Genomic DNA, 16,423 nt, shown 5'->3' with positions numbered 1-16,423 from the left:
ATTTGAGATTTCTGGCTGCAGTCGCGTGACGTCGGCGTCGCGTGATGCGTCCGTGACACGTTTGCCATGCCCCCGTTCGCCTCCCCAATCTCCTGCAGCCTAGTGCACACATCGCTGGGGCTGCAGGATCGTGCGCGGTGGCACGCACGGTAGCCCGCGCCGCCACCATGAGCTCGGCCTTAGAAGTTTGTGAATCAATTTTAAATCGTACGGTCGGCTCCTGTTTACTTTAGGCAAGTCACGTTCACTTTCCGGCATCACAAATCAGGGCATGAGCTCTACGTGGTAGGGACTTGTGCCTGACATTTTTGTACCGAACAGCATTTCAGTTGGAGTAAGAAAAACAATTGGTTTAATATCATTGGATGAAAGTTTCTTATGTGAACTGGTCAATTACCACCCACCTCCAAGTCATATTGTTTTGGGGGTCATTTGGCTTTTACCAATGATTAAGTGCGTAATATATCTTTTATATAAGTGTGTGTGTGTATGTGTATGTGTATAAATATATATATGTATATATGTATATGTGTGTATATATATATATATATATATATATATATATATATATATATATATATATATATATATATATATATATATGTATATATGTATATACAGTGTTCGACAAACCTATACATTTGCTCGCCCCGGGCGAGTGGATTTATCATCGTGGCGAGCTCCTATTGGCCCAAGCAGCACACGTTTGGTACTAGGTGGCGAGTAGATTTTTTTGTGTGGCGAGTAGATTTTTTGGTGATTTGTCGATCACTGTGTATATATATATTTATATATATATATATACTAGCTGATATAACCGGCGTTGCCCGGGATGTAAATGCGTAATAGGTAGTATTATTTATAAATTGTGGAGTAATAGGTGACTTATTTGTTGTAAAGGTTGGATAATAATGTTGAAAAGAAAGATGGAATAAAATTTAATACGATGTTGATGTTTAAAAATATTTTATTGTAAACACACCACAGTACAATGTATATTTTGGTGACATAACAGATGTAAAAATTTGAGGCATATGTCCCGCTAGGGTGTGAGGCGGCGGTTGGCACGGGGGGGTGGGAGGGAGGAAGGGGGTGGGAGGGAGGAAGGGGAGGGGTGGGGTGCAAGGGGGGGTGCTCTGCGGCTGCCCCCCCCCCCACCTGCTTGGTTCCCCGATGGCTCGGGCCTCTCCCCCTCCCCCAGATGGGTCGCCCGCCCGTTCCCCCCTCTGCCCGGTTCCCCCGATGGCTCGCCCGGCCGTTCCCCCCTCTGCCCGGTTCCCCCGATGGCTCGGGCCTCTCCTTTCCCCACTCCCCCGTTGCCCAATGGGTCAGCCGCCTGGCCGCTCCCTCCTCCGCCCGGTTTCCCGATGGCTCGCCCGCTTCCCCCCCGCGCCGGCAGCTTGGTCTCCCAATGGGTTGGTCCGGGCCACGGAGGCGCGTGCAGGCGGCGGCAGGAAGCGCCATGTGTGGTCCTGACCTGAGGCGGGAAGTTGCGCGGCTGAAATAGGTGAGTTAGGGGGGACATAATTTATTGATTATTGTGCGCTCCCCCGCTCGTTCCTGGGCGGTTGAGGCAGGACGCGCAGGGCTGTGAGGCGCAGTGGCTGTAAGGGGTGAGGCGGGACGCGCAGGGCTGTGAGTGGCAGTGGGTGTAGGCGGGACGCGCAGGGCTGTGAGGCGCAGTGGGTGTAGGCGGGACGCGCAGGGCTGTGAGGCGCAGTGGGTGTAAGGTGTGAGGCGGCAGGCCTGCGGGAGGGGTGTGAGGCGGCATTTTGTACTAGCTTACCTGGGCGGGAGGTGGCAGCTGGTGCACATCGGGTGGTAGGCTATCTTGGAGAGGAGCACGCGGTGTGAGTGTGTGTGAGTTATGTTAGACCCCACCGGCCAATGAGAGCCGTGGGGGGGCGGGTGGGCTCACTGAGCAATCTGATTGGCCAGAGGCTGGGACCGTGCGACAGTGGACATACAACGGTTTCAGAAATATTTATATATATATTTATATATATGTGTATGTGTGTATATATATATATATATATGTGTTATGGTGGGTAAAAAAAAAGTGACAAAAACCCTCCACAGCAAAGCATATAGCAAATGGAAATATTACTGTGTGCTCATTTGCATGTCTTTGACAGGTCTGCAACCCCGCCTTTCACCATTATCACCCAGCACACAGCACTTCCACAGCAGCAAGGGATTCTGGGAAATGACATGCAAATGAGCACACAGTGTCACCTTTTGCTTCAAAACCATTTTATATATATACATATATATATATATATATATATATATATATATATATATATATATATATATATATTATATATACATACAGTGTTCGACAAACCTATACATTTGCTCGCCCCGCGCGAGTGGATTTAACCCCCGGGCGAGTAAATATTGGCCCAAGCAGCACACGTTTGGTACTAGGTGGCGAGTAGATTTTTTGGTGATTTGTCAACCACTGTGTGTGTGTGTGTGTATATATATATATATATATATATATATATATATATATATATATATATATATATGAGAAAAAGAGAGGAGAGAGCGCACGCCCCATAGCGTAAAATAGTCAATTTAATGAGGGGAGGGGGAGAGGGGGGATAAAAATGCACTTACAAAAGTACAAATAAAACAGGCATTGCGTGATATAATCACCACCATCCGGTTACTTGTCTCTGTCCTTATGGTGAAATCCGCTCTCAATGCAGGATGGGCAACGTCCCTACAGAAGTCTCCAGCAGATTTCCAGGGCCAGTAGAAGTGAATCGTTGATTTGAGAGTCCAAGAAGGTTAACTCCGAAATGCCAGGCCTCTGTAACACCAGCGCATGGATCGGTCCACACCAGCGCTCTATGATGACGTAGTGAGAGGGGGGATAATAATGCACTTACAAAAGTACAAATAAAACAGGCATTGCGTGATATAATCACCACCATACTGCCCTTTGAGAAAGTTGCCCGAGAGTGACGAAACGCATCAGGGAAGCGTCATCACGTAGGACGCATTGACACTACGTAATCATAGAGCGCTGGTGTGGACCGATCCATGCGCTGGTGTTACAGAGGCCTGGCATTTCGGAGTTAACCTTCTTGGACTCTCAAATCAACGATTCACTTCTACTGGCCCTGGAAATCTGCTGGAGACTTCTGCAGGGACGTTGCCCATCCTGCATTGAGAGCGGATTTCACCATAAGGACAGAGACAAGTAACCGGATGGTGGTGATTATATCACGCAATGCCTGTTTTATTTGTACTTTTGTAAGTGCATTTTTATCCCCCCTCTCCCCCTCCCCTCATTAAATTGACTATTTTACGCTATGGGGCGTGCGCTCTCTCCTCTCTTTTTCTCCTAGATTCACTGTGGATGTGGTTAGTCCACTTCGAGAGCAGCCAGAGACCCCCTGCAATAGCATCAATTTCATATTGGACTTTGAATGAAACAAGGACTTGTTTTTATCCTCCTCAATTGCACATTTATGTGGTTTTGTCTGTTAAGCACGTTAATGTTATATCATTTGTGAGTGTATAGTTTTTTCTTTGTATAGAGCACAGGTATAGATTTTAAGTGTTACTATATTAATTGTTTATTTATTGGGATATCAATTTCATTTTTATTTTTTATTTTCATTTATGTTCTTTTTTGAATTGATTATTTTCATGAACATATATTCACTTGTAACATTTTTTGAGATTTATATATCATTAAGAATCAGAGGCGCTGCCCTTTTCCTTTGTTTGTTTTCACATATATATATATATATATAGCATATAGCATTTATATTTTAAGTATAGAAGTTGCTAAAATGTGATTGCAGAGTATTAAAAAAATGATTTTTTTTTAGTGTTTTTTTAATGACTTCACAGAGCTTAGTAAGCCTGTGTAATATTGTGTGTGGGTCCCCTCCACCCCAGGCACATGCGCAAGACGGAAAATGCTGCTGGCGACAAACCGGAATGTGAAGCTGCCGACGAGTTCTCAGATGAAGCGAATGCTGAAACCTTCTATGGCCCATCTCCTCCCAGCACTCCCCGACAGATGAAACGCATGTCAACCAAGCACCAGCGCAACAGCACGGGGAGGTTGGTCAGCCGCTCCATGTTCAAAGGTCAGTGGCCATTTGAAAGGGGTAGCTCATTGCAGCGGGTTAAACCATTATTGATCAATGTAATTGGCTTCCTTAGAAATATTTAATCATCCTTAAAGTAATTGTCACACTGATTTGTACCCCGAGGGGGGGGGGGGGGGGGGGGGGAATACAATGTGTGTTGCTTTTGTAGCGTTAACACTGTATACTGCACTTGTATGTTTATCTGTTTTACTCCTGATGGCACCATAATTACTTTGCAAGTGAAAGACTGGGCAAAGTTAACAATTTACCTGGCTCTTGAAGGGATGACAAACAGTTGGGTCTCTGAAAAGACATTTGATACAACTTGTAAAATCTATCCAAAGTGTTTGTTTACCATTTGAAATGTTGATATTTAAAAAAAAAAAAAAAAAGAATTATAAACAGCAGTCAGCGGCCACAAGGACAGTAAGGTTAGTGGCCCAGAAAGAATTAACGCAGCGTTGGTCCATGCTTTAGAATGGGCCCCTGTCGCGTTAATCCTTCGCTTGAATGGGCCGTCTGCTGTGGAGAGAAACCGAGACTACCCTTTTAAATGAGCAGCGCAGCCGTCGGTAGCCATGTCCTCCTTGGATCCGTTTCCCCACAGCGGAGATGAAAAGAGATGGAGACACGGCTGTGACAGCTGTGCAGCGCATCTCAACGGTGAATATCGGTATTTCTCTCCCTGCAGATGACCCAAAGGGATTAACTCTGCGGGGTCCTGTTGAGAAGCATGGAACCTCGCAGAGTTAATCTCCCTGGGCAGTTTACTGTCCTTGGGGCAACGAGAGCTGTAGCCAAAGTGCAGCCGCAGGGGACCAGTGCAACTCGTGGCACTGAGGACAATTAGTTTTGCTACATCTGTAGTTACATGTAGCCTATTAAACAAGTCCTTAGTTCTCTTTTGTACTAGGCAGGACTGCCCCTTTCAACCATTGCTGCCAGAGGTGCCTTTAATAGAGTAACTTGTCATAATAACTTTCGGCATTGAAGAGGTTAATGTTTCTTTCCTTGCTTTAAATTTAGCCGTGTTCATGGCTACTTTTGACATTAGGACTCTAACAGTCTGCCTGCAGAGAAAGAATCTCAACGGACTCTGTGTACAGGGATTCTCCGATGGAGGGGTGAACATGACCTCCTACTAGAAAATGTGTAATTACTACATGGTGTACCCTGTAACGCCATAGAGCCCCTGGCATGCCAGACTCATAAAATGCAGCGTACAGATGTACCATATTTGTTACATGACCGCGACCCTGAAGGATTAACGCAGGGGGGTGGAGGGGTTAATATTCAGAAGCACCGAACCCCCCTGCAGCCTGATCGCACCTAAGACACTGGGCCCAGTGCCACAGACATTTGCTTTTCCGTCCGCGGCGCTGGGGACAGGAACACTTGCTACATCTGTATGTCATTGGGCACCCACAGGGCTAACAGCCTGTTCATCTTCCTAACTGGTCATTTGCCAGGCATGGAATAAACTGGGCACATTGAAGCAAACAAGTTTACAAAAACACTGTTGGATTTTTGGGGAAAGAAAATGAATAAAACCTTTAAAACGTAATGAATACTATTAATTCATACAAGTTTAATGGCACATTTCAAGTGAGAGTTGGCCACTAATGAATTCAGAGATGATGCATTTCTAGCTACTGAGAGGGTCGAATCGGTCATGTATTGGGTTGTGGCCTTCTTGCTCTCCGTTTATTGGCAGCATGAAAAAGGCACGTTAACACCTGCATTATGATGACCATTATATTCAGTCACAGAAGTAGCTAATCATAGGGCAGTAATAAAGGCGCAGTGAGCTTATGATCATCGCCTTGTCTAACCACAAAATTGTTCTTGGTTTGCATTTTTACTCTGTGGCATTGAATTTGGATTATATTTAGCAAGTACTAAGACAGAATGATATAGGTTATTAGAATGAATCACTGTATATTTGCATACTAAACCTAAGGCAGTCATTTAGGTTTGTTATGCTTATTGTATATAGGTTTGTAAGTAGTTATTCAATCTTTGCAGTGCCCTAATGATGGTCCTGGTACCCCAGAAGCCCTTATGAGGTTCTTGGTACAGTATGTTAGGGTCTCGTTTTCCAGGGATAGATCCAAACAGTAGTTTAATCTCGTAACCAATTTGTTTAAAAAATAAATAAACTAAAACACTTTTGAAGAAGAATGCAGTAATGTCAAATATGGTTTCACATATTAAGCCGTCAATTTCAGGGCTTTTTTTCCTTAAAAATAATAGCACACGCAGAAATGCAGTTGCCTATGAGAAAACATGGATGATTTTTTATAACATTTCCAGAAACCTAAAGTAAATAAAAATACCACTTATGATGCATTTGGATTTCTGCAAAGGTGTATGGGTGTGTTGCACACCAAAACAGTGCAAATGAATGCAAGAAAATAATATGCGATACTTGCGCACAATGCTGGAGCTCCTGGATCAGGGCTGGCCTATCTGCAGCAATCCAGATATAAAGCAAAAAGAGAGATGATCCTGGGCTCCATGCATTTGGATGTCTGACAGGTCTGCAACCCTGTATTTCCCCATTATCACTTTGCATACAATTCTTTCACTGCGACAAGGGATTCTGGGGAATGACATGCAAATGACATGCAAATGAGCACTCACAGTGTGTCACGCTTTACTTCTTTTTCATTTTAACATAGACCCCTATTACCTTATTATACAGCGTTAACGAAGTGCATAGCTGTAACCCTACCTATATGCAGCTCTTTCGACCTTTTGGGTCTCACCAGTGTAAAAACCTAAGCAAAATGATAAATGTGATCACTGAAGAAAGATTGTCACACTCAAATCAGTTTATGACGAGGCCAAGAGGAAAGTTAAACAATGATTTATTGTAGCTGAGCGACCACCCACAACATTTTGTGGGTTAACACCTTCGTCATGTGCAGGTGCATAATTCTACGTGGGCCAGCAATTGTTTGTGTTATGACGCGCCAGCTTTTGACGCATGTCGCCATGTGATTGGGTGCTGCATATTTAGTATCTGCCACTCCTGGATGGTGGAACTGCCCTCCGATGACATAACTCTGTAAATGGGGCCACTACCCCAGGTGACACAGCCTGGCCTCTCCTCTTTAAAACCTATTGCCTCCCAATGAACGTCACCCATGGAGAATACTGCCAGAGGAATTAGGAGAATGAAAACAAAAACATAATGCTGAATATTTTGAAGCGTGTTCACCTTTAGAGTGACTGCAGCTTTAAACATGCTAATTTGTTAATCCGTGTAATTTTTGCTGTGCTTACATATTATTTGTTGTTTGGAAGAGGCCTCTACTTATTTTTAGGAACCTTGAAGGGAAGTGTGGTTACCAGCTAAGCAAAATACCTGAGCGAGAATGTTATGACTTCGCATTGCAAACTCGCTCACCTTAATGCTAGTTGCTTAGTTACTGAGGTACAGTAGTAAGCTTTGTGAGCAGGTAAAGGTGATTTTGTTTTATGCTACATTTTGGATATACTGTAATGTAGCCTTTTAAACACCGTCCTTCTTAGGACCAGAAGAAATTGTGGAAGCAACCTGTTTTAATTGACTGTAAGCTCCTCGGGGCAGGGACTCCTCTTCCGAAATGTTACTTTTATGTCTAAAGCACTTATTCCCATGATCTGTTATTTATATTATCTGTTATTTATTTGATTACCACATGTATTACTACTGTGAAACGCTATGTACACTAATGGCGCTATATAAATAAAGACATACAATACAATACAAGTGGTTAAAATCTGGTGCGATTTGCAGCATTGAGCAAAGTGCATTTGCATTGCTTCTGAAAGTGGGTTGGCTAACACTTACATTTTCATCTTGCCCCTCATTAACAGTTTAGCAGCCAGATGGTACCACAGGACTTCCTGTGATCATGACCACGTAGACCCTTTTGACCATTTATAAAATGTCATAAGACCACTAAAGGGGTTGTGTGATTGCAGATTTAAAGAGGCAATCCAAAAATGTCATTTTTGTTTTTTTGCCAATTTTTTTATTTTTTAACGTAAGCTTGAAGCAGGGGGGTCTCAGGAGCTGAACCCCATTTATTTCAGCTCCGCAGACCCCCTGCTTTCACCCCCCTCCACTCCTGCTTCTGGAGATACTTCTTAAGAAAGCAGGTAGCCACTCGGCTACCAGGGTTCACGTAATGGCAGTGTTTCAAAGCTGCCGCGCCCTGCAAGCCAATCACAAGCAGGGATGTCATCAGGTTTGGCTTTCTATTGGCCCACATTGACACAGGAGCGTTAAACTTTGCAGCGATAGCGGCACACCCATGGAAATCTTTAACTCTGGGAAGCAGGGGGTCCCAGGAACTGAAATTTGTGGGGTTCAGCTCCGGGTGCCCCCCCCCCCCCCCCAGCTTCAATCCCATATTTAAAAAAAATAACTAAAAGAAAAAGCATGAATTTGCTCCCTTTTAAAAGACACACAGACACACACAGACACACACACACACACAGACACACACACACAGACACACACACACAGACACACACACACAGACACACACACAGACACACACACAGACACACACACACACAGACACACACACACACACAGACACACACACACAGACACACAGACACACAGACACACAGACACACACACACAGACACACACAGACACACACAGACACACACAGACACACACACACACACACACACACACACACACACACACACACACACACACACACACACACACACACACACACACACACACACACACACACACACACAGACACAGACACACATTTTCTAAAAGGAAAGGGTCATATTTGTATTTCTACATTTATCTTTAACCTGCTACGGCTTTTATGTTAACCTGTTTTTGTAGGAATGTTAAAAGAATGCAATTGTTCTCTGTCGCATGAAACCAGATATTGTAGTAATTGCTGTGGTAACTTTCAGGTATCTGTTTGTGCATGTCTGTAACTTTACAGTACTTATTCACTTCATTGCTCATCCTGAATTGTAACATTTGCCATAATGAATATTTGCGGCCATTGTATAGTCAAGCAGTTTCTTTTTTTTTTTTTCTTTCTTGTATTGACAGATGTGACTAAGCAATTCTATTGTTTCACCCCAACCTCTTCTGCTCATTGTAGGCAGTTCTCAGAATACATAGAAACACGTTGATTTGTTTTGAATTGTTAAGGTAGAGTAGTTGTTTTTCCAAGCTAACATTTGATTCTGCATATTATTTATTGCATCCTGGAACAGTCAAGCGCCATAATAATGCACCAGGAAAGTTGACTTAATGGAAAACATTTGCCGGTGTAAACGACTGTCCGTATATGTTCAGTCACATATTTGGCTAACATTACAGCAAACCAGGAATGCTGTGATGTAGTAATAATAATACCGTATTTCCTCGATTCTAAGGGCTCGTTCAGGCTGCCAGCTGAGGACTCGGAGGGAGGGCGGGAGGCAGGCAGTGCTGGGAGTTTGCTGGGCGACATGTGATTATCCCCCAGCAAACTTTTCAGCGTTGGGGAGGGGGCGGGGCTACAGACGCAGGGTAAAGTATCCAAGCTGCAGTCATGAAATCATTCTGAAGAATGATTTCATTGGCTGCCTTGGTCCCTGTGACGCTGCTTCAGCTCCAAGAAACGAAATTTTCGTTTACTGAAGCTGTCGTCAGCAGCAACTCCTGGCTTCGGAGGCAGGCCAGTAGCTACCCTGACAACAAGTATTCAAATTGAATACTTTGTTGCTCACGGCAGCACGCCCTGCCCCCGAAGCCAGCACCCTGAACGAGGCCTAAGATGCACTTTTCATTTAATTTTAAAATTCTGTATTTGGGGAAAAAACACTACATTAAATGTGCAGAAAAAATGTTTTTACTACCAGACAATAGCACACTAGATTACACTACAGTACAACTTTATGCTCAGCACTACAACAAGGATCCTGCTCAGCACTTGGAGATCTGCGCTAGGGTTGTTAGCGACGTCATTCCATCATTCATTCATTCATTTATTGGATCATATACTTTTTGTCTTTTGTTGTATATATGAGGTCACGATCCTAGTAGCTCTATTTTGATACAATATACTGTATATGTGATGTGGTGGATTTGGGTTCTGAGCTCACTGGGGCTGTTAGTTTTTTAACATTACAGCAACAAAGAATGCTGTGATGTAGCAATAATAATATATTTATTTTCTCATCTAACGCTGACTGTGTATGTAGCACTGTACATAAAAAGTTTCAGGCACTGTGTGTCCTTGCTCTGTATCCAATTTTATTACATGAGACACATGCAAGTTAAGTGACTTGTCCAAGGTCACAAGGAGTTGCCACTTGCGTTAAGTGATTTTCACTGTCTAAGACCCTTATTCAAATGCTGCAAAGCCACTTTCCTCTGCTGGAGAAGAGTTCCTCTCCATTCACATGTGAGAGACTAAGTGTAGTCATATTCTAGATTAGAAGTAGATTAGTGCACAGAGCTTTGAAACCCCCCACAGTACTCTTCTGCGAGTGTAGTGAGAACGCTGCAGCACACCTGTGATTGTACTCTACTGTTTCATGTACAAAGAACTCTCGTGTTGGTCTGTTAAAAGGCGCCACAACCTGCAACAAATCTATTTTCAGAACAAATTAAAAAAAAAAAAAACATTAATGTTCTTTTTATTGTATGGGCTTTTAAAAAGGATGGCTTTTAGAACTTTTTTTATACCTTGGCTCTGATCAGTGCAAACATGTTTTTACTGTTGTATTCTTTCCAGAGTTCAGTAGGAGTCTTTAACTTGTAGCAGAAGCTGCATGCATGGTATAGCCTGTTGTATTGGTTATGTTGCTTTTAAGTTAGTCACTTGTCTGGTGTTCTTACATGGTTGAGTACTCGGACTTGTTTATATGGAACTGAACTTTAGCTACATTTCCTATGAGTCTGGATCATGGTGTTGCAGCCCAGAAACAGGATATAACTAATTCATTTTGGAAAACATCTGGGGAGAGTGGCACACTTCCATCTCGTCGGGATGTTAATTTGGCATATTTACATCGCTGCAAACAGGGCACCAAGATAAGTAAAAGCTGAAGTCATGGAACACATTAGTTAACTGCAGGCAGTAGTCATAGGTTGTTACATACTTGCAAACCCCTTTTGACCCCTCTGAGGTTTTATGGAAGAATGCAGGCCTTTCAATGCAATACATTCTGGACATCTCCATCACAGGTCCCTTTATTCATGGGCTGCCTACTGTACTGTATGTTTCCAACTACTATTTTATTTTCCGTAAAGCAGAAAAACATTCCAAATCCTATTATTTTTTTTAATAAATCAGTTCTTTCTCCATTTTTCTTGGTCTTACTCTTAATGCCATTTTTAATGAGTTTTTAAAAAAAAATATACTGAGCATCTTTTCCTGTGGTTGCTATAGCAGGCTCTGGCACACATCTTTTTGAGCCCATCAGAGTAAGGCCTTGATTATACCAAGTTCTGCAAGGCGGTAGCACTCTTCTGTGACGTCACCCAGTGCTGGCACCGAGCAGCATCTTGATTTATACCGTGGAGGGAGAGCAGAGGAGGATTGGAGGCGTGGCATTGAGCGGTTCGCCCTCATTGGCTGAACCGCTCACCTGACGCGGACGTCTCGAGGAAAAAACACATTTCTCAGTCTCTTCCCGAGCAGTACGCATTGCAGTATGGCGCGCTGCGATGTTGCTTGCGGTATAATCACTTGCATTGGATGTAAGCTACCTTGTTTTGGCGCCGCTACACGCAATTGCATGCGTTTTTGTGTGTAATCACGGCCTAAGTGGTTAGCAACAAATGCATGATCACAAACAGGAAAGTGTTGCAGTGCTCCCAGCAGGAGACTGTGGCTAAGTTGAAAGCTGTAACAATAGACATTATTTCCAGTAATAATATAAGGCTATATTGTAGTTAATGCGCTCCACTGGCTGAAGGATAGATTGAAAGGCGGCCATTAGGTGAACCCAGAAAGCAGGATATTCGCCGATTGATCCCAGTAGAACGGGTCGATCTCGGGAGAACGGATCGATCGTCAGCTTAGGTAATTAGTTTTCATTCAAGGTAATCAAATGCAGCATATACTGTATTAAAACAAAAATAATCATTTTTTTATTTTTAAAGTGTCGCCAGGAATGCTGCTTTTTAATGAATAAAGTGACAGGTTATTTTAGAACCACATATCCTGAAGAGGTAAATGTTTCTCTTGAGCACCTGATTATTTACATATTATTCTTCAAAATCATGAAACTTTTTCATATAGTATTGAGCACAGTACAACATTACAATCCATGATGTTAGTCTAATTTTTGGAGCCTGCAAACTGATCATGTCAGAGGCTGAAATTGAACATTCAAACGTGGGTGTATTCAAAACAGTCTTCTTAACCACTACACCCCCTCTCCTTCTGAGGTTATTGAGTTGATCCCATTCAATATGCTATGAAGCTCAGAGGAAGTGTAATTCTGCTGATGCACAGACATGAGGGCATGGAAAAAAAACTGATTGTCCTACTTCTAGAAAATGCCAGGTAACACGTAATGGTGCAGTGTAACAGGTGAAGGCTTAATTAAATGAGCATGAGTCAGAGCTTTTGACAGTCGGCTTGCCCTTCAGTGATTTAACATTTTCACTGGCAACTTAAAAAGCAACTCCTCCCAAAAGATTTTCTGAAAATCACGCCACAGTTATTTTAATATTCAACACTAATTTTTAATTTCACCTGAATACTTTGGTCTACGTATACAGTTTGTGTAAGAAATTATATTTTTCTGCCGAATATAAATACAAGTAAATATTGCAGTTCTCCCGAAAGACTACAATCGCCATACAGAGCACAGAAAGGTTTTATATGTAGAATAGACAAATAATTGTTACAACATGCTCTGTTTTTATTGATGTATTTTTAATGCTAACAATTATAATACGTTCAATAAATAACAAAACATATATTATTATTTTTTTTACACCCCTGAACAATTTATTGGTATACTGTATTTAAAATCAAAAAGTACTATGCAGAGTTGACAGTCAACATGTGTGTTCATATTGCGTTAAATCAGTGTGTATTTTGTACAGCCTCCCATTGCCCAATATTTCAGCATCCACAAGATAGAAAAAAAATCTACATATCTGTCGGAAATCTGTTTATGTTTTGAACATTTTTTTTGGTAAATAGCAGCAATTCTGTGTGTGTGTGTGTGTGTGTATTCATCCAAAATATTAGAAATCTGAGACAAACTACCCATTTATCAACAATGGATATGTATGTATTGTCTGGGTCTTTTGCATGTTACTTTTATAATTGTTACCTAGTATTGCAACAGAATTAAGGACACTGATTTTGTTTAAATAGGGGGAGGACATGTTTCTGAATTAACATACAAATGTGTATACAAAGTTCCCCTCTTCCAATAAACACAGAGTAGCGGTGGGTGTGTCAAGTCATTCCTGTGACATAGGGTAGCATCCCATGATGTCAGAGGGTTTTTCTAAGACACTGCTGTCTGCTGTGATGTCAAGAACAGACCCAAGATACTGAGTAGTGGTTCGAGGAGTGTTAGAGTTGCGGGAGATCCTTCAGGCTAAAGTACCAAATGTGGGAACCTTTCCCGTCTGGGATGTAGTTTCTCTGCTATAGATGTTCCTGTGACATCAGAAGGGTTCTCCTGACGTCAGGTGGTGTGCCAAACTGGCTGCGTTTTTATTGTCTCTGGAACACTCTTGCTGGGAAAAAGCCTTGGAGAATGACGGACATGCAGGGATAGGGAGACGGGTGGACAAAAAAAAGGTGGTGGCCCACTTTGCAAATGTAATGACTAGAATCCTGTGTATATTGTGATACGTTTGTGTGCTGCCAACGCTATGTTTAATTAGCTGCATTGATGTTGTACATGAGCATGTGACACCTCGGATATCTTTTCTTATCACATGGAGGATGTGTTTGAAAGCTTATGGACAACATCATCTCGGAACAAGTCACGTGTCTCAGGGTCCCACAAATCCTGCCACAACACATCTGCAATATGCGTTAGCTAATATAGTTTGTAAAATTCTACACTATAAAAAGAGACCCATGCACATACCGTATATCATAACACATTCGCTTCCAGAGACCCCAAAAAAAGGGGAAAAGGAATGATCTGTGACACTTGATATACTTAATAATTTCTTCTGAGAAAATGTCATGTAGACCAGCAAACCTATGGCTTTTCTTTTTTTTCCCCGATGCTGCTGCTGCTGCTGTTCAACATAATAGGACTAACCAACAGGGTTCTCTAAACTGTTCATGAACAAAGCTAATGTTTTTGAGTGTCTGTTAGGCCAACATTTTTGGGATATTTGATTGCTTTACTATACACATAAATTGTATTGATGTTTTGCATATTTTGTGCTGGGCCTGATATTGACTATAATTTTGCTATCTAACCAACATATTTTTGTGCATGCATTAGAATGATTCCCTTTTTACTGTGTACTACATATTAATAATTAAATATAGATGTGCAGTCCCACCAAACTAAACTAATTTTTTTTTCAAAATTGCTACACCCTTTAATTTTCCTTTCTCATCATACAACACACAGTACTAAATAGTGAAATTCTGCAGGCGTCTTCTATTTTGGACAAATATTGTAGTGATTTGTTTGATATTAGAGATGGCTGCTTAACAGACTGACCCGCTTCCTGCCACTCGGGAATTATTACATCCTATTCCTTATTTAAGAACGTTTACAATATATTTACTGTTTGTGATTTTTTTTCTTTTTTAACGTTGGATCTTTCAATTTAGAACAAAAAAAGCATGTTAACCCTTTCCTGTTGTCGTGCCTGGTGACAGCAAATGTATTAATACACAGTAAAGAAAGCTAGTGGTTTAAAATCAAACAAACAAACAAAATATCTCAACCTTAGTGAACCTGGGGAGAAGCTGAACACACTATTCTTAAACAAATGTTATGCAGTAGGGGCTGAAGTAGTTAATTGGGGGGTGGAACACTGCTTTTGTAATGGGCTAACGTGGTTTGAATCCCAATGCCAGCTGTTCTTGTGACCACCTTCAAGTTACTGTATCTTCCAGTATCTCAGCCAAGACATAAATAAATTCGGTGGAGGGTTTTTGCCACTTTTTTTTACCCACCATAACTTAACTAATGTGTTGTGGAACCTACCCAAAGCTTCATATTGCAAAGCCAGTATAACCAACCTCACACTGATGAGACCCATTAAGGTCGAAACAGCTGTCTTTGGGTGGGTTTACTGGCTATGCATTTTAACTCAGGCGGTGCTCAAAAGCTGTGCAATTCAGCAAGTATAAGCTTATAGAGGACCATGTTATATGGTTTTGAAGCAAAAAATGGCACTGTGTGCTCATTTGCATGTAATTTCCCAGAATCCCTTGCTGCAGTGAAAACACTGTGTGCTGGGTGATAATGGTGAAAGGCAGAGTTGCAGACCTGTCTAGGACATGCAAATGAGCACACAGTAATATTTCCATATGTATATATATATACACACACACACACACACACACACACACACACACACACGTTGACAAATCACCAAAAAATCTACTCGCCACCTAGTACCAAAACGTGTGCTGCTTGGGCCAGTATTTACTCGCCCGGGGGTTAAATCCACTCGCCCGGGGCGAGCAAATGTATAGGTTTGTCGAACACTGTATATATATATATATATCAAATGGAAATATAACTGTATGCTCATTTACATGTCTCAGGCAGGTCTGCAACCCCGCCTTTCACAATTATCACACAGCACTTCCACTGCAGCAAGGGATTCTGGGAAATGACATGCAAATAAGCACACACTGCCACATTTTGCTTCAAAACCATTTTAAACATTGTTCCCTATAGGCTTAAGCTTGCTGCATGGTCACAGCTTTAAGCACAGCCAAGGTTAAGATGCATAGCCAGTAAACCCACCCAAAGACAGCTGTTTCGACCTTAATGAGTCTCATCAGTGTGGGGTTGGTTACTGGCTATGCAAAGCTGAAGCAATGAGGATGGGGTTTACCATACTTAGTTAAGTTATGGTGAGTAAAAAAAAGTGACAAAAACCCTCCACAGCAAAGCATATAGCAAATGGAAATATAACTGATATATAATATAATATAGATATAGATATAACAATTTAACAAATATAGACAGCGCCTATGGGGTGACTCAATTGGCCAAATATGACCCTATTCTTTCAAAAAGAGTACAACGGTAACTACATGCAGATGATATAGTACATAAGATGCTAAAACACAACGAGAGAGAGAGAGATATAAAAA

General features: G+C 41.9%; 1 protein-coding gene across 6 annotated transcripts in view; it reads left to right on the top strand.

Annotated features, from left to right (window-relative positions):
- The window catches only part of MAP3K4 (mitogen-activated protein kinase kinase kinase 4), a 188,216-nt gene that overhangs the window by 84,888 nt on the left and 86,905 nt on the right, over positions 1–16,423 (top strand). For 4 of the 6 annotated variants that reach the window (XM_075596742.1, XM_075596743.1, XM_075596741.1 and 1 more), the window contains one exon: positions 3,922–4,115. The exons of the other annotated variants lie outside the window; for them this stretch is intronic. In XM_075596742.1, coding sequence (XP_075452857.1) covers positions 3,922–4,115 — 194 coding nt within the window. The remainder of the gene's footprint in view (positions 1–3,921; positions 4,116–16,423) is intronic. 6 annotated transcript variants of the gene reach the window in all.

This window comes from Ascaphus truei, chromosome 4, assembly GCF_040206685.1.
Source record: "Ascaphus truei isolate aAscTru1 chromosome 4, aAscTru1.hap1, whole genome shotgun sequence".
Taxonomy (NCBI): domain Eukaryota; kingdom Metazoa; phylum Chordata; class Amphibia; order Anura; family Ascaphidae; genus Ascaphus; species Ascaphus truei.
The sequence above is the reverse complement of the archived record's forward strand: the minus strand, read 5'-3'. Positions and strand labels throughout refer to the sequence as shown.